The sequence below is a fragment of the Euprymna scolopes genome, chromosome 7 (genome assembly GCF_053919585.1).
Source record: "Euprymna scolopes isolate OS-2025 chromosome 7, ASM5391958v1, whole genome shotgun sequence".
Classification (NCBI taxonomy): Eukaryota; Metazoa; Mollusca; class Cephalopoda; order Sepiida; family Sepiolidae; genus Euprymna; species Euprymna scolopes.
The window spans coordinates 166378010-166402774 of record NC_136488.1 but is presented as its reverse complement, the minus strand read 5'-3'; the positions used below and the strand labels follow the sequence as shown (position 1 = coordinate 166402774).

The following is a 24765-nucleotide window of genomic DNA, read 5'->3' as shown; positions in this document are numbered from 1 at the left end:
CGGAAATTTTCTGTCTCTATGTCTATCCTTGCGGTCATGTCACTAGTAAGGGTGCTGGAGGTAAACGTTTTCATCTGGGCTGACGTTAACCGCCTGATAGTCAGTGACCCGAACCTTGGAATAACCACTAAGGCGGCTGTCCTATCAGCAGGTGCAAAGTACTGGGGCTGCTGTATTGCCATTTGGTGAATAGATTCTGGACCATGCAGTAGTCTCTGGTGGGGCCTCTCGATGCCATACTAGTGGGTAATTGTTACGGCTTTACCTTATCATGTGCTACAAAAAAAAAACTTTCCCTCTCTGTTCTGCTCTAACCAAGTATGCTGACCTGTTCCACAAATCCCAAAATCCTCAACATGAAATATCTCAAAAAAGAAAACACAAATAAACCTAGAACCCCATCCTCCTACATAGACCCCTACTACCATGTCTCCTTCTCCAACATCAGGGATCTACGTTCGAACCTTCCAGAGGTTGAAACCCAATTACAGGAGACAAAACCTGACATATTCTTTTTAAGCGAAACTGGAATAGGGCCGACCACCTCCCTAGATGAGTTCATAATTAAAGGATACTCTAACTTAACATCTAAATCTGACCCCATGTGCTTCCGGGTAGCACTTGCTCACCACCACCGCATTTATATTTGCCCTCTATCGCCCCCCCCCAACAGCGGAGTTACTGTCTTTAAGAGTATATCAGAGAAAATTGACCACATCCTGTCTGCTCATCTCTCGGCTAACATTCACATTTGCGGTGACTTCAATGTCCATAATGTGGAATGGCTGACCCACTCAAATAAGATTGATGATGAGGGGAGGTTCTGTCATGATTTTGCCATTGCTTATGACCTCACTCAGATTGTTCGCAAGCCACCCGTGTGCCCAATACTACCAGTCAGTACGCAAGCCTTCTAGACATTTTTCTATCCACTTACCCTGAGCTATGCTCATGTTCCATTCTATCTCCTCTGGGATCCTCCGACCACTGCGTTGTATCAGTTAAGATAAAAATGAAATATAATAAATCTACAGACGTACCTCTCCACCGTACTGTATACCAATACTCTATGGCGGACTGGGATAGCTTCCGTACATTCATATCTGATCTACCTCTCCATTCCATGTTTAAAAAAGATGTGTCCTCTATAGTATCAGACCTGACCGAATGGTTACTTGTAAGCATAGACTAATTCATACCATCCAAAAAATTCCAACAAAAACCTAACAGCCAGCCATGGTTCTCCCCTGAATGTGCTGCTGCCATCGCACACAGAAATCACTTTTTCCATAGCTACCAACGTAATAGATGCACTGAAACTAAAGCTGCCTTCAGGACCGCCAGCAACCACTGTAAAAGAGTAATAAAAAATGCAAGAGAACTATATGCTCAATCCGTTAAATCCAAAGTAGTTGAGCAGTGGCTTGGTTCCCACCAGTTCTGGCAAATAGCAAATAGGATCCTGAACAGAAATGCGCGTTCTATCCCAACCATTATCAATGGACCAGAGGTCATCTCAACAGCATCTGACAAGGCCAAACTATTTGCCAAGAACTTTGCGGCAAATTCTACCCTGTACGACGAAGGCCACCAGCTCCCCGTATTCCCTCCTATAACAGACAACACGCTATGCAACATACAAATATCTGTGCGTGAGGTCGCCAAGCTAATCAAGAACCTTGACTCCAGTAAAGCAACTGGTCCTGATGGTATTCCAATTATAGTGTCAAAAAAATTACAACCAGAACTTGCCCCCATACTTACCAAGCTGTTTAAGCGTTGCCTTAAGGAGAAGTGCTTCCCAACAGCCTGAAAAACCTCATCAGTATGCCCTGTATTTAAGAACTCAGGTGATAAGTCATCTCCCTCTCAGTACAGACCAATAAGTCTCCTGTGTGTCATGAGTAAGTTGCTGGAATCCACAATAAATAGAGAAGTAGTCAACCACCTCAGCAGAAATAATCTTCTTAGCGACACGCAATATGGTTTCCGCTCTGCTAGATCTAGAGCAGATGTGCTAACGGTTATATCTCATAGGATTAGCGAATCTCTCAACAAAGGCTTCATTTCTAGGCAATTGCACTTGACATATCAAAAGCCTTCGATAAGGTTTGGCATAAAGGCCCACTTCACAAAATTTCCAGCTACAGTATAACTGGAAATGTTTTCTCGGTCATTAAATCATTTTTCTCTGATAGGCTCATAAGAGTAGTGGTTGATGGGCAGAAATCAGAGGCCCACAGTATTAATGCTGGAGTCCGTCAGGGGTCCATACTGGGCCTGACTCTCTTCCTGATCTACATCAATGATCTCCCAAAACACATACTTAAATCATTTGTTGACATCAATGCTGATGACATGACTATCTATGATAACACATCAAAGGCCGTAAATGATGATGTTCTCTCTGATTCTCTCTCCTTTGATCTTGAGCACATGGTACAGTGGGGGAAGAGGTGGCTGGTTACCTTTAATACATCTAAGACCAAGCTCTTATCTCTACATCATAAACGCTCTGATCGCCATCTGGCATCAATTGAAATGGATAGCTCTCGTCTTGGGGAGGCTCCATGTTTTGACAAGCTTCTGGGTTTGAGCTTTACTCCTGATCTGAAATGGAACACGTACATCAAATCTGTTGCCAGGGATGCTGGGAAAATGGTGGGATCCTTCTACCGCTCCAGAAGATATCTCACTACTGATGCAATTCTCTATCTGTTTAAAAGCCGAGTACGTCCAAGGATGAAGTACTGCTGCCACTTCTGGGCAGGAGCTGCTAAAAATAGCCTATCCTGCCTTGACAGAGTACGAAATAGACTTCATGGCTTAGTGGGGGAATGCCCTTTTCTCTTGCCTGCAACCTCTCTCCCACAGAAGAGACGCTGCGAGCCTGTCTTTGTTTTATCGTTACTTCCATGGCAGGTGCTCGTCTGAGCTCCAATCCCTCGTCCCCCCTTGCCAATCGTTCACAAGAAAAACCCGTCTGAATGAAACTACTGTCAAAAATTTTCCCCACTCTCTATCTGTGCTTAAATCCAAACGTAGATTCCATGAACAAATCTTCTTTCTTAGAACTGCACGCCTGTGGAACTCTGTTCCGCTTGCCTGTTTCCCTCCTGACTTCAACCTGAATGTCTTCAAGTCCAACACCAACAAATTCCTGATGAACCGCCCCTTAAGTAATGACACTTTATCAACTCTCCAATACTATTACAACACTATCCCATTGATTACTGTACACACAATAACCCTTATCCCCGAGTGGCCATTGGGCCTTGATAAGCGGTGTTTCCTTCAATAACTACAAGAAACCTTCTCTACCACCAATAGCAATGGCCAAAGACTCTTTATCTGAAAGTAAATCTTTTAAACTCCTCGGTCTAACGTTCACAGAAAACATGAGTTCGAAAAATTACATTGAGAACATTGACAGGACCGTTGCGAAGAAGGTGGGTTCTATCTAACGTGCTAGAAAGCTACTAACGCCCGAAAGTATCCTGTACCTATATAAGACCACCATTCACCCATGTGTGGAGTATTGTTGTCATATTTGGGCTGGTGCATCTGCTACTAGTCTCTCACTCCTATACAAGGTTCAAAAGAGAGTCACCAACCTAATAGGTCCTGAACTGTCATCTAAGCTTCAGCCTCTGTCCCATCGACGAAATGTAGCATCCCTCTGCCTGTTCTACAAGTAATTTAACGGTGAATGCGCTAACGAACTGCAAGCACTTGTACCCCTCGACATTAATACCCCCGACAAACCCGACAAGCAGCAAAATCCCACCCCTTCACAGTTGAGATCCCTAGATGCAAAAAAGCCTTCTACTCCAGTAGTTTCTTCCCCAGAACCGCTAGACTTTGGTATTCTCTTCCAGGTTCCTGCTTCCCCAACTGTACTGACATGCAGTAGTTCAAGTGTAACGTGAACCGACATCTTGCTGCCCAATTCCCCACATAGTACCCCTGTAGCTTATGCCCCTGATAGTAGCCCCCTACATCAAAGTGGCAATGCGCCTTGTTTGGGGTGAAAATATAATAAAATAAAAAAATATTTTTTTTTAAAGTTTTAAAATAAAACTATTGTGTTGTTTATTTAGGGTGGCACTTTTATCGTTCCACCCTGTAATCACAAGGTTTAGATACGTGAATGTCAAAATGTTCATAGTGTAAACAATACGTGTATTTAAGTAATATATGAATGTGAGTATTTGGCAGCGTGGCACTGTGTATGTGTGTTGGTTTACTTTGTTCTTGTTACTGCGTATATAACTGTGAGTAGCAATTTGTGTCTGTTTGCCAGAGTCTCATTAGTGCGTAAAAATGTGTGGGTGAGATGAAGAAGGCTTGTATGTGAATCATATAAGAGTTCTTTTTGCCTCCCCACCCCTGGTCAAATGCATGGGCAGGGAGGATATATATTCTAGTACTTTTTGGTATGGCTGGCTGAAGAACTCTAGATAAATCTGATTTTGTTAAGAAGATCACTGTTCTTATAGGCTTGCTTAACGTGACCGGAGTGTTACTTTTTGAGTTGAACACGTTCCTGTGACAACTATCTTGAAAAGGAGAGCAAATTAAACTGACATGAAGAAAGAAAGAGGGTAGCTATTCGAGCCATATGCTTTGTAGTGTTCGTCCAAATTGTGTCTCCATCTCACTATAGATATATGCACGCAAGTAATACTTAATAATTAGAATGATATAAAATTAAATGAAATGCGCTTCTTTGATGCTGAATTAAACAAACTCAAATAGTTTGATTATTAATGGACAGATATGAAAAAACTGAGTAAAATAAAGTAATGATATTGAAGCGCCTTAAAGACAAAATACTAAATCTGAAGCAAATAAAAACACTGGAGTTATCTCCCTTTGATTAGGTAGTCATATTAGAATTGCTTCCCTTGAAACTCAAAAGAGTAAAGGTGGTGGGGAGGGGTGTTATGTGTAGGCATTAATTTGTTTTATTATTCTTGTTGGTACTTGTACAGTTTAATCAAAAATGAAAATATCGAAAAAGAAGTTTATATTGTACGTATCTGTTATGGAATGAAGTTCTCCGAAAAAAAAATTCACTTAATTTCATCGAGTAGTTTTTTGGGTTTTTTTTTTTTTTACATCAAAAAAACAATTTGTTATGATATCGAGCAAAAGGTTCGGTTTTTAAGAAGAAAAGCTAGTATTAAAGATGGGGAAGGAGTGTCGGCGCTTTGAACTGAGTTATCTTCCCATGGCGTGTTCTAAAAATCCAAACAAAAATTTTAAAAATTTAAAGATGTCTACCTTCAACGTGCTGTCATAAAAACGTGTTTTTCCGCTGTAAAAAAAAAAAAAAAAAAAAAAATACTCGATCAAATTTAGTGATTTATTTTTTTTTTCGGAGATTTTCAGTTCAAAACGGATGCGTACAATATAAACTTTTCGATATTTTCATTTTTTAACGTCTTGATTGAACTGTACAAGTATCTTTTGGTTAAATATTATTATATGAGGAATCTTTTCGTGATAAAATCTGTTGAAAAATACATAGTACTTCTACAGTTTATCGCCGAAAATGGAGAAGCCATTTTTTCGGGCACCTGTCATAAAAATCAGAGAGAGAAAGCAATATTTTAAACGATGATCGAAGTAGGAAATAAATAACTAAATAATTACACAATTGTTTTATGAAAATTATATTTTCTTACGCAGACTTTTCAATAAATGTCTTTACAATTTTATTTTGAGACATTTTTACACAATAAACGTTTTGGTTTTCAAATGGCGTTTGTCCAGTTTTAATAATTTGAATATGTCATTCTCATTTTCTGTTTTTAATAATAAAATATATATATACGTTTAACGAAAAACTTTCCCGTTTTCATTAATAAAATCGAAACATTTTCAACTACACAATTACGGATATCTACAATTCAAATTTTATCCATGCAGTTTCATCAACACAATATACATGGTTGGGAAAAATTTATTTCGACAAGAAAACAAAAAAAGATTTTTTTTTTTTACAAGGTGGTCACCACTTATCAAGGCCCGGAAGCCACTCATGGATAAGGGTTATTGTAAGTACAGTACGTTAGTGTGGATATTTTAGAGTGTCTACTTAAGGGGGCGGTTCATCAGGAATTTGTTCACATTGGACTTGAAGACATCCAAGTTGTAGTCAGGGGGGAAGCAGGCAGACGGAACAGAGTTCCACAGGCGTGCAGTTCTAAGAAAGAAGCTTTGTTTATGGAATCTACATTTTGATTTAGGCATAGATAAAGAGTGGGGAAAGTTTTTGACAGTGGATTCAGCTAGACGAGTGTTTTTCTTAAAAGATTGGCGAGGGGGGGACCAGAGATTGGAGTAAAAGTGACTGGATCTTTTATCCCCCTCTCGCTCAAATCGTGGCTAATGGTGAGGCGGGCATATAGTTTCTTGTCAACTTGAAATCTAAAAACTGACTGTTGAAAAAGTATGGAAAAATGTTTGGTGAGATTTTTCTGATTGGACAATGTATCAATCAGGAGAGGGGGGAATATATATAGAGTGTAAAAAGTGACAATATTTACAACGACAACAGATAAATTCTGAGACAAAAAATATTTTTTCAGGACCATATAGAATATGACTGCCAAAATATTCAAGTGAAATATAGTGTAGCAGTTATCTCTACTTATATATAAAAGCCACTTTGTCTGTGCGTCTGTGTGTGCATGAGTTCATTTCTTATGGACTTCAAAATGGCTAGGGACTCTCTTCCGTTTACCTGCTTTCCAATTGACTACAATATGGTTGTCTCCAAGTCCAAAGTAAACAAGCTCTTGATGAACCGATGAAATATGAAGAAATTACCATTTCCTATATAAATAATAATATAAAATATAAAATAAATATATAAATATATATAAATATATATAATAATATAAAATTAATATCATAATATACCATAATATAAAATATATCATATAAAATTAAATATCATATAATATATAATAATATAAAACTTTTAGTATTAAAATACATTATATTACAGTTAGAAGATAAAAACATTCTTTTTAAGCATCTCTAGAGAGATTTAAAGATAGATAGGAAAAGTGCTCTTTTTTGAAGGGCTCTAGAAGGTTTCAAAGTTAAGGTGTTCCATTTTTTGGAAATTCTAGAAAGTTCCACTTCATATGATTATAAATAGACGCTAATAGCGCCATAAGTTCAGTTATTAAATTAGTTTTGAAAAGTAACATTAAGTTGGGGCGCCCTTTCAACTATTTTGACTCCGGACAATTTCCTGGGATAAGATCCAGTCATAAGGAATTTTCTGAAACAAGTCTATTGCAAACATGAATAAACGGACACTTTGTAAATATTGATTTTCTGATCTTATATTCTGACCAAAGCAAAAAATATATTACATTTTCTCAAACTCTGTTATTATTAGTGACAAAAGCTAGTAACAAAGAACTTGAGTTACCTCCCTTACACCTTTTATTTTTGTAAATACTTGTTTCCATTTTTTTTTTTTTTTTTTTTACACAGTGATCACCACTTATCAAGGCCCGGAAGCCACTCAGGGATAAGAGTTATTGCAAGTACATTACGTTAGTGTGAAGATTTGATGAAGTGTTTACTTAAGGGGGCGGTTCATTAGGAATTTGTTAGCATTGGACTTGAAGACATCCAAGTTGTAGTCCGATGGGAAGCAGGCAGATGGAACAGAGTTCCACAGGCGTGCAGTTCTAAGAAAGAAGCTTTGTTCATGGAATCCGCGTTTTGATTTAGACACAGATATAGAGTGGGGAAAATTTTTGACAGTGGTTTCAGCTAGACGGGTGTTTTTCGTGAAAGATTGGCGAGGGAGGACCAGAGATCGGAGTTCAGACGAGCACCTGCCATGGAAATAACGATAAAACAAGGATAGGCTCGCAACGTCTCTTCTGTGGGAGAGAGGTTGCAGGGTAGAGAAAAGGGCATCCGCCACTAAGCCACGAAGTCTATTTTGTACTCTGTCAAGGCAGGATAAGCTGTTTTTAGCAGTTCCTGCCCAGATATGACAACAGTATTCCATCCTTGGACATACTTAGCTTTTATATAGATAGAGAATTGCATCAGTAGTGAGATATCTTCTGGAGCGGTAGAAGGATCCCACCATCTTTCCAGCGACCTTGGCAACAGACTTGATGTACGTGTTCCATTTCAGATCAGGAGTAAAGGTCAAACCCAGAAGCTTGTAAAAACACGGGGCCTCACCCAGACGAGAGCCATCCATTTCAATTGATGCCAGCTGGGGATCAGAGCGTTGATGATGTAAGGATAGGAGTTTGGTTTTGGATGCATTAAAGGTAACCAGCCACATCTTCCCCCACTGAACCACGCGCTCGAGATCAGAGGAGAGAGAATCCAAGAGAACTTTGTCATTTACGGCCTTTGATGTGTTGCCGTAGATGGTCGTGTCATCAGCATAGATGTCAACGAATGATTTAAGTATGTGTTTAGGGAGGTCATTGATGTAGATCAGGAAGAGAGTTGGGCCTAGGATTGACACCTGAGGGACTCCAGCATTTATATTGCAGGCCTCCGATTTTTGTCCATCTACCAATACTCTATTTGTTTATCTGTTCAAATTAATGCTACAACTATTTTATTCGTAATCTTTCAGACAATTACCTCTAATCAAATTTCAATTTACCACGTATAACATTTAACATCACCTATTAAATCGCACTCCAATGAACAATTCACGCTAGTTATACCAAGACTGTGTCCTCATCAATTTAAAACCAAATATTAATAAAAAGTAACTTAAAATCTTTTTTTTTATATATATATATATATCTTGATAAAATGAGCTCTCACTTTGAATTTGTAAATTTTTCTCACTACCATTAATGAAAAACTTCACTGAACGTCCACACAGGGAAAACTCATCCCTCATTAAACATGAGCCTAAATGTAGTCTATTGTTTATATCTTGCTTGTTCATAAATAACTTATATCACTGGTCCATGCATCTAGGAAATTTAGGACTATAATATTGACATCTGCAGACAGTCTCCTGACCTAGAAATTTGTATCTTCCGGGATATTGTTTACCAAACTTTCTGCTCTGCTGGCTAAACCCATACATACATTATACCTTTGTGCCTCACTTTTGTATACATGTACTCTAGTTTTTCATCTCTGCCCTCATTTAACTAAATTTCTGTTTAGTTATTTTTTATTTCTTTCATTTTATTTTACTTTTTATTTTTTTATTTTTTATTTTTTTGTCCTTTAATTTTATTTATTATGCACCATTTCAATGTGCTGTTGTCATCTCGGTATAGATACTATACATCTTACATACAGATAAAGTAGGACTACCACCCATCTACCCCTACCCCTCCCCTTGGGTCTTAAAACGTAAACTACCTACATTATTTAAGACAATGATAGAAACCCTATAAACGTTTTTACATTACACTTTATATAATACGCTCCTCTTTTATCTTAGAATTCGATATAATTCCCCCTAACAACATCAATATTTTCATTGATTTATTTCGTTCCTCATGAATCCCACGCTAGTCATCGCATCCCCATTATGTTACCTAGCATCTTCTGATGAGAAGCATTAGGCTTCGAAATACCTTGGTATAAAGAATCCCTTCTATACCCCTACTAAATGTTTGTATATCTTTATTAAATAAATGAACCATTATATATTCGCCAATATATAGTTTTTGTGACTTCCTTTTCCACTCTTATTGTTTCATATATAAGCTCCAATGAAATTTGTTGAGCTTTATATTATCCCGATAAGTCTCTTCTTATAGAATTGAATTTATTTTCTTCTCCCATCTTTCTAAGCTATATAGATATATAAAAAAAACTATGAAAACATTGGAACAAACCAATGTAGTGTATAAATTTAAATGTTTTATGGGAGAATGTAACTCCGAAAACAATACATAAATTGGTCATACAACAAAAACATTGTCCCGGCAAATAACGATGCATCTAAATAATACTAGTGCTATATATAAAAATTTGATAAAAGAACATAACTGTCCCCCCTCCAATCTTAGAAAGGTCCTCGTTAACAATATAAAAATTATACAACATGAAAATAATATTAAAAATTAAAAATTCTTGAAGCGTCATATATTAGAACCGTTCAACCCACTATAAATGATATCGCATTCGAGAAAAGCAGCAACGTTCTAAAATTTCTTGCGTAGTTTGTATTGGATGGACTTTGTTAACTGTGTCCATGAACTTGCTTATTTTAATACTCAAATTTTTAATGGACCTATATTTTTAATCAACTTTTTATCGACTCTATATATTTTAACTTATCGCCGTTTATTGTATATTTTGGTTTTCACTTTTAATTCTCATTTTCACTCATTCGTACTTTTACTTCAACACCTGATGATGATTCGTGGACGAATCGAAAGCGCTCGTGACAGCAACAACTATGGAACTTTTATTAATTTAATATTTTTGATTTCGATATAAAAAAGATTATATGGAAAATTGAAAAATTAAAAAACAAGAATCATAAAGCAAAGTGTCTCTGTTGCATTTAATAATATTTGCTTGAATATATATATATATATATATATATATACATAGTAAGTTATAAAATATACATGGCGATTAAGCTACACTTAAAGCCTGAAGAATCCTAGAGTGGATGAAACGCTGAATATTCAGTGTAGCTTAATTGCCATATATATTTTATAACTTACTAACTAGCTCTACCTATGTATTGAGCACTGTTGAAGTAAATGCTTAAAGTTTACGCATAAATTTATACTTTTGTATATTAATTTTATGTGAGTAAATGAAGTAGTTATATATATATATATATATATATATATATATATATATATATATATATATATATATATATATATATATATATGTTCTTTATTTTCCTGCATCGTCCAAACTAGTGTGCGATGGTTAATCAGAATCAGGAATCGGAAAAATCGGAATTTTTGGAGATATCAGAATTGGTATCAGCATCGGAAAAATTTATGCCTATTTTCCTATGCCAAAAACAATTCTTTTAGTTATTTTTTTTTTTTAATTTGATTTTGTTTAAAACAGAACTTTCCACATTTGAAAACGATAAAATAATGAATATTTATTGATTTTAAACTACCAGTAAAACTAAAATCTATAGATATGTTTTTATTTTTGAGAAAATATTTGCACATTTAACTTGCGTTTATATGGTAATCAGAGAAGGGGGGGGCTACAATTTTATAGTTAAATATTTAGATATTTATAAAGAATTAGAACTGGTAATTGTATTGGAATCAGGAATTTAGTCCAGAATCGTCCCATCACTAGTTAAAACATAACTTTTATATCCAATTTATATTAATTGTTGATTTGATTCTTGAAAATACCCCAAAGACATTATAATCATCCAAAATCGCCCTACTAAGTGCTGGAACCACACCACATATTGGGGTCCACAATGTTCGGTAGACACATTATAATGCTACATAAATTCAAGATCAATTGTTTGGCAATTAGCCTGACTATAAAAACCGTAGCATGGCTAGAGATGTGTAGACATGCAGACACTAACACAGCTGCCAACTGTATTGTTGCCAGCAGATATTTCTACTTATATATAAAAGGCACTTTGTCTGCGTGTCTGTTAGTTCTTTCCTTATGAACCGATTTTTTTTACAATTTCACACACTTTATTTTTCTGAGAGTGTTCTTAGATAGGCTTTGTATTGGAATACCTCTGACAAGTATCAAAAATCGATAATCGAAAAAATCCATTTAAAAAAAGGAACAGATCTGACTTTGATCAAAGTTAATACCCTTATACAGCCTGGCATCACAAGTGCATTTTAGAAGTTTTACCGCTGCACAAGCAGAAAGGTCTGGTGCATAAAATCAGCGGTAGATTCTTTGATAAGTAGAGGGGTGCATTAAAAATAACTGTTTCTGTTTAGAGCACTATTGAACCATAATACTTAATTTTGGCAGTTTAAACTTTAATTCAAGCCATTATATAAAAATAATTTTATAAAATTAACAGTAACTTCTCTACAGTGCAATACTATGATGTATTGTGGACTAAGTCACTGCAGGGAGGCATGTGAAGCTTCCTCTAAGTGCACCATGCAAGGTTCCTGAAAAGATCAGGCAATCAATCGATTTGATTGATGAATGGGCGATTTCACTGATTCGATAACAATACAAATATTGGAAGTGTGAAACATTCGTTCATCCTTATTGAATCTGCTAGTCACAAAATAATGGAAATAGCTGAAAACTATAAATATGAAATGAGGAAGAGAAGATTTTTTGCAGAATTAAGTAACATTGAGATGATGGTACAGGGGTTGAAGCTTAGTTGACAGTGAGGAACCTATTTTATTTCCAAGAGGAAGAATTAATTTGTATATATATATATATATATATATATATATATATATAGGGGGAGACGTTAACCTTAATATCATTTAAAAAATCAACAACAAAAACTATGTAAACAGATAAACGATAAAACTAAGCAGTAAATTGTCTATGGCATAATAGCATAATGGATTAGGGCGCTGAACTGAAATACATAAGGTCCGGGGTTCGAATCCCAACAACAGTCAAGCTACGCTGAAAAGGACTAGGGCTCCGAAACACACATGTCCATAGATTACTGTTTTTAAAAATAACAAATAAATAAATAAATAATACGTCCAAATAAAAAATGGGCAACTTTCTAAGAAAAACACCGGATCTCCGAGGCGGAGACGTTAACCTAAATATTGTTTAAAAAAATCAACAACAAAAACAACGTAAACAGATAAACGATAAAAAAACTAAACAGTAAATTGTCTATGGCATCATAGTGTAATGGGTTAGGACGCTGGACTGAAATGCATAAGATCCGGGGTTCGGATCCCAACAACAGTCAAGCTATGCTGTAGAGGAGTAGGGCTGCGAAACACGCGTGTCCATAGATTACTAAAATAAATAACAAATAAATAAATAAAAAATACGTCCAAATAAAAATTGGCCGACTTTCTAAGAAAAACACCAGATCACCGAGGCGGAAACATTAACCTTAATATCGTTTAAAAAATCAACAACAAAAATTATATATATATATATATATATATATATATATATATATATATAGTGCAAAGTGTTGTTTAAAATTCAAAGACTCACGTTTTCTTTTTTATAACATAACACCAAAAGATGGAGGAAGTGAGGAAGCATGGCTGTGGAAATACTTTTACCTGAATACAATGTCCAGCATGTTAAAAATATACCATTTGTTGGAAAAATCTAATGGATAAACATCTGAAGAAGTTGGTGGGGACAGGATATTTTTACGGAAACATAAATCGTAAAATTGCCACTCATTAATGTTACAGCTGTAATGGAAAAATCCAGGAAATAAACGAAGGTTATAAAAAAGAAAACGTGAGTCTTTGAATTTTCAACAAAACTTTGCACTATATATGATCTGTCACTATTAAATAGACACATTGAGCTTAACTCCAAATTAATGGTGAATGGTTTTAAAATAACAATCTAGACCCGTTAAACGAAAACGGTATACATTGAAAGTAACAACATTTCAAAAACAAATATATATATATATATATATATATATATATATATATATATATATATATATATATTGTAAAACATTTCATTATTATTGTTGCATGTTTATTTTAGATGAGATTGAAAAAAATATCAACTTAATATTGATGTGAATAAATTAAAGAAAAAGTAGAGAAATTAAATAAAATAAAAAAATTAAAATAATGAAGCAATTTTTAATATTTAATATTGTTTTAATATTATTTTATGACTTTTGGCACCAGTTGTTACATTTGTATTATAAAGTATTGTATCTTAATTCCTGATAACGACGGTCACAATAACAAATTTAGCATATGGTAGCAAGAAAAGCAGACAGAGTATTAAGTTAAATATTTATTGAAGAACCAAATGGATGAAAATGTCTTTTGGTGATAAGAAGTTTCTGAAAAGAAGAAAATAACAAAGTCCTTGTCATTAAGGTTTGTTAGAGTGAAAATAATTAGAAATGTCTCTTGTTGACAGGATGTTCTGATGTGAAGAGAATATTAAGGTCCTTGTTATTAAAGTTATTAAAAGTATGAATAATTGGAAATGTCTTTTGTTATTAAGGTTTTTTGTTGTCAATGGTGAGCGAATAGTAATTGCTACTATGAGAAAGAAAGGGGGAAGAGTTAGTTATTGCTGCTGCTGCTGCTGCTGCTGCTGCTGCTGCTGCTGTTAGAGAGAGAAAGAGTAATCCATACAAGTCATTGCATCTGGCTCTGCTTCCACTGCTGTTGAACTGGCGGGTCGAGCGTTTATATATCATGTGCAGACGTAGTTGTAAGCATATTTTCAGATGTAAACAATAAGGAACTTTTGTTGCCAAATGTGTTTTTAGGATATGGTTAGCCTTGTCGTAGTGAATTTTGGTTTCCTTGACTCCACATTTGTTTCATTTCTATTTAAACTTGGTGTGTTTATGAGTGAATTTTGTCACTTGAATTCCTTTTATAAGTATTTATTACATATTTTCATATTTGTTCATATGTTTTGCGTGATAATTCTTTGCTATAGTGAACTGCGTAACTTAGTGAAAGGATGGGTACAAACAGCATAGTTTCTGACAACTTAATGCGTCGTTAACATTCGATCAAATATCAAAGTAAAGCACATTGTCGCTTATCTCAGTAGCTGCTCCTAGTGTTTGGCTGTCTTCACTCCTGCTGATGCAAATTGTGTTTTGTTTACATGCCATTATAGGTTTATCACGCACATACGCACACAAACATTCATCAATTATGCAATGGTTAATTGTTCTTATCTTAGTTTTCGAATTGTCCGACATTCCTACTTCCTGTTCGCATTCTTTCTTCTGCTTCTATTATATATCTCTATCTTTCGCCTGAACCTCTGATGTGATCAAACATTCATTCTGTTCGCCTTTTCATTTTGAGGTAAGAAAGCATATGTCTGCAACAACACTAACAAACTTATCTGAACATTCGATACATACGCATACACAATATCAGAACTTTTCGCACACATTTACACACAATGAACAAACAACGAACATTTCAAGATTACGCATACTTATACATGTACACACCCTCACACATGCATACTCATGTTTGTTTCTACATTGTTTGTGATTAAATGCATTCTTTGTACTCGTTACTTTTGTTGTTCTCTCATTTGGAGTTCTGAACACGCATTATATTCAACTCAAGAGGTTCAACGGAGATCTTTTATTTCACAATATAATATAGTCAAGATTGTCTGCTATTTTGACTTCTGGTTTCCGCTCCGTAGATAGGACAACGGTGACAAGCAGGATATAGTCCTTTCTGATCAATGATTATTTTTTCTCTCAGATAACATGAAAGCCCTCCCCACTTTCCCTATGGTAAAAATGCTTTCTTGTCTGCTTGACTATGTCTAATTATCAAATTAAATGGACGACAGAAACCGGACGTCAAGACAAGCAGAAAATCTTGATTATAACCATTGTTTTTTATTTTCTTAATTTAATTTTGTTTATTTATATTGAAATGGGCACCTGTCGTCCTATGCTCATACACCCATGTTGTGGAGAACACAGCAATACATTTTTCGCCAGCTCTTGCTTGCTCCTCTGACAGTGACTGGCAATTCATAGACATTGTTCCTTATAGTAGTTGATATGGCAGGTAGGTTACCATAAAGTTTCTTCTTCATGGGATGATCCTACCAAGATATGTTTAACACTGTTTATAGCATAAGCATGGCATATGTGCCATCTAGCTTTCTTTCTAATCTTTTGATGAGTGTCCAGGTTGTAGCAACGAAAACGTCCATGTATGTATGCAGCACGGAAACATATGCAAATGTAGTACTGAAAGCGAAAGACTTAAAGAAGGACAAACTCCACCACTGTTCTGAAGAACTGCCTTTTCAGTTTGTCAGTTAGCATTGAAGTTCATACTGACTGCAACTTATACAATGCAGCCCATGTTTTTGAGATGCGAATTTCGATATCTCTCTCTCAATGGAACCTATGTTGCTGCTCAATAAACGTAAACTCAGTGACTTCTTTCAGTGTTGTTTCATCTAGAGCTTTGATCTCCCCTCCACATTGAAAGTTATGAACTTTGTCTTATCCACATTAATGTAAAGACCAATGTCATTTGCAGACTTTTCTCGCTCACATAATAGCGTTTACGCATCATGCTATACTGTTGGCACTTATGGCACCATTTAAAAATATAGAAAATATAGAAATGTCTGTATGATGTACGCACCAATCATGAGACAAAGATGAAAAATTCCAAAAGTTGCATAAATTGATCAAGTAGTTTGATTCAAGAAAATCAAATTTTACTGTTTCAATGAAGGTGAAAAAAGTGTGTAGACCACTCTAATCTATGTAGAATCTATCAAAACAATCACTGATTACTTCCCCTTATTATATTCTCAAGTAAAACATGGCCTCATCTGTCACTTATCGATAAAATACCAGCAACTTTGTTTTTCATAAATAAAAAAAAAAACTACTTGATCAATTTTTTGTGATTTTTGGAATATGAAATCTTCATTTTGTGACAAGTGGGTACAGTATAAAAGTTTTTCTTTATTTCTGTTTATAAGTGCCAATCTGGATAAACACCGTGATGCTAAAAATTTGTTTTCAAGTATTTTAATTAAAAAAAAAAAAATGAGTCAGCAAAATACAAATCACGGTGTGATTTTATTTTGATAAAAAAATTCTGTGTAGGCATTAATTTGTTTTTGTAATTTTGTTGAATATTATTATATGAGGAATCTTTTCGAGTTAAATATTTGCAGAAATACACATTTTGTACTGAGAATTACATGCTTTGAATATGTAAAGCTGAAGTAATGTTATTCAATATGGCCCAAATGAATGGCCATTTGGATAATTCATTATGGTATTTAGTTCTCTCCCACTGCAAGAACTGTGACACCGGAGTCAGAAAGTGGGATTCAGAAGTCAACACCCTAAAGGAGGGGCACTCTGATCGGCAAAAAGTGCCTGGACAGCCCCGTCGGCATTTCCCGGTGAGGGTGCCCCAGGCGATTAGCAATAAGTTAACCCCTTCTCACAGAGAGAAGGCAAAGCGGGGGAGGGCAGAGCAGTAGCTCTAGATATATCTAAGGCTTTTGACAGGGTATGGCATGAGGGTCTCCTCAGGACAATCAGTTCATACGGTATCACTGGTAGAATACATAACATAATTAAATCCTTCTTAGATAAGAGAAAAATCCAGGTTGTCCTCGACGGTCGTACATCTAAACAATATGATATAAATGCGGGGGTGCCCCAGGGTTCTATCCTTGGACCTCTATTGTTCCTGATATTCATAAATGACCTCCCCGACAAAATTGCCTCTGAGATGGGTATATATGCTGATTACATTACACTCTATGGCAGGCACGACAGGAAGACGAATGAACACATTTCTAAAGAAATGGCAGAAACACTAGAGGAAGACCTCCAATCTATGGTGGAATGGGGACAAAAGTGGTTGGTCGCGTTCAATGCTGCCAAGACTAAACTAGTTTCATTCAATAATTACAAGAAACCCTCTCTACCACCTATAGCAATGGCCAACGACTATTTATCTGAGAGTACATCTTTCAAACTCCTTGGCCTAACGTTCACAGGAAACATGAGTTGGAACAATTACATTGAAGGCATTGCCAGGGCCGCTGCAAGAAAGGTGGGCTCTTTCTACCGTGCTAGAAAACTACTAACACCCGAAAGTATCCTGTACCTCTATAAGGCCACCATTCGCCCATGTATGGAGTATTGCTGCCACATCTGGGCTGGTGCGTCTGCTACTAGTCTCTCGCTCCTTGACAAGGTTCAAAAGAGAGTCGCAAACCTGATAGGCCCTGAACTGGCATCTAAGCTTCAGCCTCTGTCCCATCGACGAAATGTTGCATCCCTCTGCCTTTTCTACAAGTATTTTAGTGGTGAATGCTCTGACGAACTGCAATTACTTGTGCCCCCACGACGTGAGCACCCTTGACAAACCTGACAGGCTGCTAAATCCCACCCCCACACTGTAGAGATCCCTAGATGTAAAAGATCTTTTTACTCCAATAGTTTCTTCCCCAGAACCGCTAGACTCTGGAATTCCATTCCAGAACCCTGCTTCCCCAACAGTACTGACGTGCAGAAGTTCAAGTGTAACGTGAACCGACATCTTGCTGCCCAAATCCCTACATAGTACCCCAGTAGTTGTTGCCCCTGATAGTAGCCCCCTACACCAAAGTGGCAATGTGCCTTGTTTGGGGTGAAAATGTAATAATAAAAAAAAAAAAGCCTGGGAGAGTAGACCTCCTAGAACTGCACAGAACTTTTACACCCACCGCAAAATCAACAGGGACCGGATTATTACAGGAATGATCTAATCTTTGTTGATTTTGGGGAATTCTTAAATTGCATTTGTCTGCCCTTGCTGTGCACTCTCCAAATGTCCCAACTGGAAACCAAAAAAAGTTGTAAATACGCTTGTTATTTTTTTTAGCTAATGTTTATTGTTTACCGATTTCAAGTGCGTATTTATCAATACAAAACGTGTTTAATATTTAATCAATATATTTTAACTCGAAAAGATTTCTCACATAATAGTAATATTTAACAACAACAAAACAATTTTTAAGTCTACACAGAATTTTTTTTTTTATTCGCAATAGAATTACGCCGTGATTTAGTGAATAATGAACGAGACCGGACCGGAAGTAGTAATAATAAATCAAATAGGAGGTAACAACGCGTTGCTGTTTTCAATCACAATTCCGGAAGTGTATATTTAGTCGTCTTATTTAAGCGGTTTATTTTGATTTGCGGATCATTATTATATTTGCTTTTGTTTGCGCGTTTATTTGGTAGTTATTTTATTTTTTCTGTTATTTTTATTAGAGAAGATTTCCCAATCTAGCAAAAAATGCACAGAAGCGAGAGAAGTCGATCATCTTCGTCGTCGCACATGTTTGAAGTGCCCTCACACAGAGTAGGCGTCGTTATTGGTAAGTAAAACCACTTCGAAAAAAGATCAACAATGTCACCCCTCCCCACAAAAAAAAGCATTTTTATTATGATTTTTGTGAACCTTTTTCATTTGTTTCAAGGGGGGAGGGGGTAAGACGGAATATAGGCTAAGAATTCGATTCTTTGATAAGATAGGGGCGCGATTAATGAAATTAATTTTTCTTTTCTTTTTTAGGTTTAAGAAACCACGTGCACTTCACATACTTTCTTTCCTTAACCCAACTTAGTTGTGGGTTTGTATTACTGTACACATAGATTCGAAAACGTTGTTACAAAACAAATATATAACAAATAAATGTTATCAAAAGCAAGATAAGTTACTTTTCTACCTAACTGAATATGCTTTTAGTGTTTATATTTAATGTAACATGTTTATTCAGCTCGAAAAACATAGTGTTTACCGATGTATTGAAAAATTTAAAATGGCAGCCGACTCTCTCTTTGAGGTGATAAGTTTGGGAAAATGAGTTAGAAATAATAAAAAACAAAAAAAAAAACAGACAAAATACTGTTAGAAACTCGCTCAATATATGTTACCGTGACGTAGGCTGACATATATTCGGCGGGTTTGTAACAGTCTTTTGACTTTTTATTTATTTATAACCCCGGGTTTGTATTACTACACAGATTCGAAAAAGTTGTCAAAAAACAAATATATAACAAATAAATGTTATCAAAGGCAAGATGAGTTACTTTTCTACCAAACTGGATATATTTTTCGTGTCTTTATTCAATATAACGTTTATTCAGCTCGAAAAACATACTGTGTTTACCGATGTATTGGAAAATTCAAGATGGCGCCTGCGCCTGACTCTTTAACACGGTAAGTTTTTTTTTTTTTTTTTTTTTTTTTACACAGTGATCACCACTTATCAAGGCCCGGAAGCCACTCAGGGATAAGGGTTATTGCAAGTACATCACGTTAGTGAGGAGATTTTATGAAGTGTTTAATTAGGGGGGGCGGTTCATAAGGAATTTGTTAACATTAGACTTAAAGACATCCAAGTTGTAGTCCGGAGGGAAGCAGGCAGACGGAACAGAGTTCCACAGGCATGCAGTTCTAAGAAAGAAGCTTTGCTCATGAAATCCGCGTTTTGATTTAGGCACAGATATAGAGTGGGGGAAATTTTTCACAGTGGATTCAGCTAGACGGGTGATTTTCGTGAAAGTTTGGCGAGGGGGGACCAGAGATTGGAGTTCAGACGAGCACCTGCCATGAAAATAACGATAAAACAAGGATAGGCTCGCAACGTCTCTTCTGTGGGAGAGGGGTTGCAGGGTAGAGAAAAGGGCATCCCCCACTAAACCACGAAGTCTATTTTGTACTCTGTCAAGGCATGATAGGCTGTTTTTGGCAGCTCCTGCCCAGATATGGCAACAGTATTCCATCCTTGGCCGTACTTGGCTTTTATATAGATAGAGAATTGCATCAGTAGTGAGATATCTTCTGGAGCGGTAGAAGGATCCCACCATCTTTCCTGCGACCTTGGCAACAGACTTGATGTACGTGTTCCATTTCAGATCAGGAGTAAAGGTCAAACCCAGAAGCTTGTCAAAACACGGGGCCTCACCCAGACGAGAGCCATCCATCACAATTGATGCCAGCTGGGGATCAGAGCGTTGATGATGTAAGGATAGGAGTTTGGTTTTAGATGCATTAAAGGTAACTAGCCACATCTTCCCCCACTGAACCACGCGCTCGAGATCAGAGGAGAGAGAATCAGAGAGAACTTCGTCATTTACAGCCTTTGATGTGTTGCCGTAGATGGTCGTGTCATCAGCATAGATGTCAACGAATGATTTAAGTATGTGTTTAGGGAGGTCATTGATGTAGATCAGGAAGAGAGTTGGGCCGAGGATTGACCCCTGAGGGACTCCAGCATTTATATTGCAGGCCTCCGATTTTTGTCCATCTACCACTACTCTTATGAGCCTATCGGAGAGAAATGATTTAATGATTGAGAAAACATTTCCAGTTATACCGTAGCTGGAAATCTTGTGAAGTAGACCCTTATGCCATACTTTGTCAAAGGCCTTTGATATGTCAAGAGCAATTGCCCTAGAAAGGAAGCCTTTGTCAAGAGATTCACTAATCCTGTGGGATATAACCGTCAGCACATCTGCAGTAGATCTTGCAGAGCGGAAACCATATTGTGTGTCACTAAGAAGGTTGTTTCTGCTGAGGTGGTTGACTATTTCTCTATTTAATATTGATTCCAGTAACTTACTCATAACACAGAGAAGACTTATTGGTCTGTATTGAGAGGGAGATGACTTATCACCTGAATTCTTAAATACAGGGCAAACTGATGAGGTCTTCCAGGGGGTCGGAAAGCACTTCTCCTTAAGGCAGCGCTTAAATAGTTTCGTAAGTATGGGAGCAAGTTCTGGTTGAAGCTTTTTTAACACTATAATTGGGATGCCATCAGGGCCAGTTGCTTTACTGGAATCTAGGTTTTTTATTAGCTTGGCGACCTCATGCACGGATATTTGTATATTACCTAGCTTGTTCTGTGTTATAGGAGGAAATATGGGGAGTTGATGGCCTTCGTCGCATAGGGTAGAATTAGCTGCAAAGTTCTTTGCAAATAGTTTGGCCTTGTCTGACGCTGACGAGATAACCTCTGGTCCATTGATAATGGTTGGGATAGAACGCACACTTCTGTTCAGGATCCTATTTGTTATTTGCCAAAACTGGTGGGAACCAAGCCGCTGATCAGCTACCTTGGATTTAACAGACTGGGCATATAGCTCTCTTGCATTTTTTATTACTCTTTTACAGTGGTTGCTGGCAGTCCTGAAAGCAGCTTTAGTCTCAGTGCATCTATTACGTTGGTAGTTATGGAAAAAGTGATTTCTGTGCGCGATAGCAGCAGCACATTCTGGGGAGAACCATGGCTGGCTGTTAGGTTTTTGTTGGAATTTTTTTGATGGTATGAATTGGTCTATGCCTACAATTAACCATTCGGTCAGATCTGATACTATAGAGGACACTTCCTTTTTAAACATGGAGTGCAGAGGTAAATCAGATATGAATGTACGGAAGCTATCCCAGTCAGCCATAGAGTATCGGTATACAGTACGGTGGAGGGGTACGTCTGATGGCTTCTTACATTTTGTTTTTATCTTAACTGATACGACGGAGTGGTCGGAGGATCCTAAAGGAGAATGAACGGTACATGAACATAGCTCAGGGGAAGTTGAAAGAAAAAGGTCTAAGAGGCTTGCATATTGATTGGGTGTATCGGGCACACGGGTGGGTTCGCGAACAATCTGAGTGAGGTCATAAGCAATGGCAAAATCATGACAAAACCTCCCCTCATCATCTGTCTTATTTGAATGGGTCAGCCATTCCACGTTATGGACGTTGAAGTCACCACAGATGTGGATGTTAGCCGAGGGATGTGAAGACAGTATGTGGTCTATTTTCTCAGATATGCTCTTAAAGATAGTAACTCCGCTGTTGTGGGGCCTATAGAGGGCAAATATAAATGCAGTGGTGTTAGCAAGTGCAACCCTGAAGCACATATAGGGTAAATTAGGATCTTCTCTAGAGATATCCCTGCCACATGGGAAGCCATCCTTAATGTAGGCACATATTCCATGCCCATGGCGATCTTGGGAGTCAGATTTAGCTGTTAAATTGGAGTATCCATTAATTATGAACTCATCTAGGGAAGTGGTCGGCCCTATTCCAGTTTCACATAGAAATAATATGTCCGGTTTCGTCTCCTGTAATTGGGTTTCAATCTCTGGAAGGTTGGAACGTAGACCCCTGATATTGGAGAAGGAGACCTGGTAGTAGGGGTCTACGCTGGAAGATGGGGTTCTAGGTTTAATCGAGTTTTTATTCTGGAGATATTTCATGTTGAGGTTTGGGGATTTGTGGAATAGGTCGGCATACTTGGTTAGAGCAGTACAGAGAGGGAAAGTAAGAGAGAAAAAGACAGGAAATTTTTTTTTTTTATTTGTAGCACACGAAAAGGTAAAGCCGTAACAATTACCCACTAGTATGGCATCGAGAGGCCCCACCAGAGACTACTGCATGGTCCAGATCCACTCACCAAATGGCAATACAGCAGTCCCAGTACTTTGCGCCTGCTGATAGGACAGCCTCCTTAGTGGTTAATCCAAGGTTCGGGTCCCTGACTATCAGGCGGATAACGTCAGCCCAGACAAAACGTTTACCTCCAGCACCCTTACTAGTGACATGGCAACAAGGACAGACAAAGACAGAAAAATATCCGACATCTCAGACTACTGGTCACCAAGTAGTACCGACCTTTAAGCAGCTTTTTCTTCACCCTTTGTCAGAAACATCACTCATTGAATGAGGACTGAATGACAAAATAGGAGAAGCGAGAGTTACTGGAGCTGCCGATAACACATCCACTGTATTATCTACTCTCCATAAATAATAATTTCTCTACATATTATGACTTTTCAATGTTCTGTTAGTGGATGACAGGTCTCACCTTTGCATAGCTCTCCACACCCACATGGAATCTCATACACACAGTTCCTGCTAATGATTTTTTCTGTGGGGTTGCTTGACTTGCACAAGATGTTTCCAGCAAGTCAAATCACTCCTGAATACTGCCTTGATATTATATGGATTACATATTCCTTGAATCCCCTCCGACAAGCCCCCCATAGATGGTACACAAACTGTGCCGAGTTTTCAGTTGAAGTTGAAGTTGAGCTGTAAAGAGTCTGACTGACGAGACCCTGGTGCTGGTACAAGATACATTGACCAGATACTTCATTGAAGGAATGCACTTGCATCCCAACTGACAATATCATGGGGATGTTGACTTTCTGTGATGGAATCCAATATATATGAGCAGAAAGGACGTTTGGTGATGAGATCACCATGGACCCAAGTACTGGTCAATGTACATCCGGGATATTTTGAGGAAACAGCATTAGGATCAATAATATGGTTATGATATGGATGACATTCATACCCTGACCCCACCAGGAAGATGTTCAAACATTACTGGAACATGTGAACTATCTGTTTGGGAAAAGGTGTTATAAATAAAAAAACTAGACAACTTAGTCCCATAAGAAAACCGAAAAAAACTTATAGGGAATTAATTAAAATGAATGTTTAAAAGAATATGCAAATTAGCTAGATCTTTTGTTAGTGAATGCAATCCCACAACCCATATATGTTATTCCTAATATTCATAAATGACCTCCCTGACAAAATTGTCTGTGAGGTTTCTTTTTTTTTTTGTTTTTTTTTTATGGTAGATAAATCCTAAGCATTTTTTTTTTCCTTCTAAAAGACAATCATGTGTGGTTTTAAGAGGGTCTTGGTGAAATTATGAGAAAATGGGGAGGCTGACACTCTGATAGGGCTAAGAGAAATTGTGTAATCATCCTCAAGACTTGATAGAAAAAAACAAATTTTAGAATTTAGAGCGGGTGTTGGTTTCACATAAATTTAATGTAAAATAATTCACCATTTCAAGACCATTCTAGCGTTTTAGGACAGTTAACCAATTTTTTATGGGAGATTAATCATGTGCACTTTTTTTTTATGCTTATATGTAGCTTACAGAGGAATTTTGTTTGGTGGGGAGCTCTGCCACTTGGACTTAGTGTTATTTTTAGGGCTAAGGTTTTAGGCGGCTTACTGCTTTTACCTAGGGTTAGAGGTAGGCTTAAGC

General features: G+C 37.0%; 1 protein-coding gene across 4 annotated transcripts in view; it reads left to right on the top strand.

Annotated features, from left to right (window-relative positions):
• The window catches only part of LOC145280128 (putative ATP-dependent RNA helicase DDX43), a 114504-nt gene that overhangs the window by 26108 nt on the left and 63631 nt on the right, over positions 1-24765 (top strand). The window contains exons 1-2 of one of the 4 annotated variants that reach the window (XM_080131893.1): positions 14847-14987; positions 18959-19065. In XM_080131893.1, coding sequence (XP_079988019.1) covers positions 18984-19065 — 82 coding nt within the window. In that variant the 5' untranslated portion in view covers positions 14847-14987; positions 18959-18983. The other 3 variants (XM_080131894.1, XM_080131895.1, XM_080131892.1) reach the window with 3 other exon arrangements.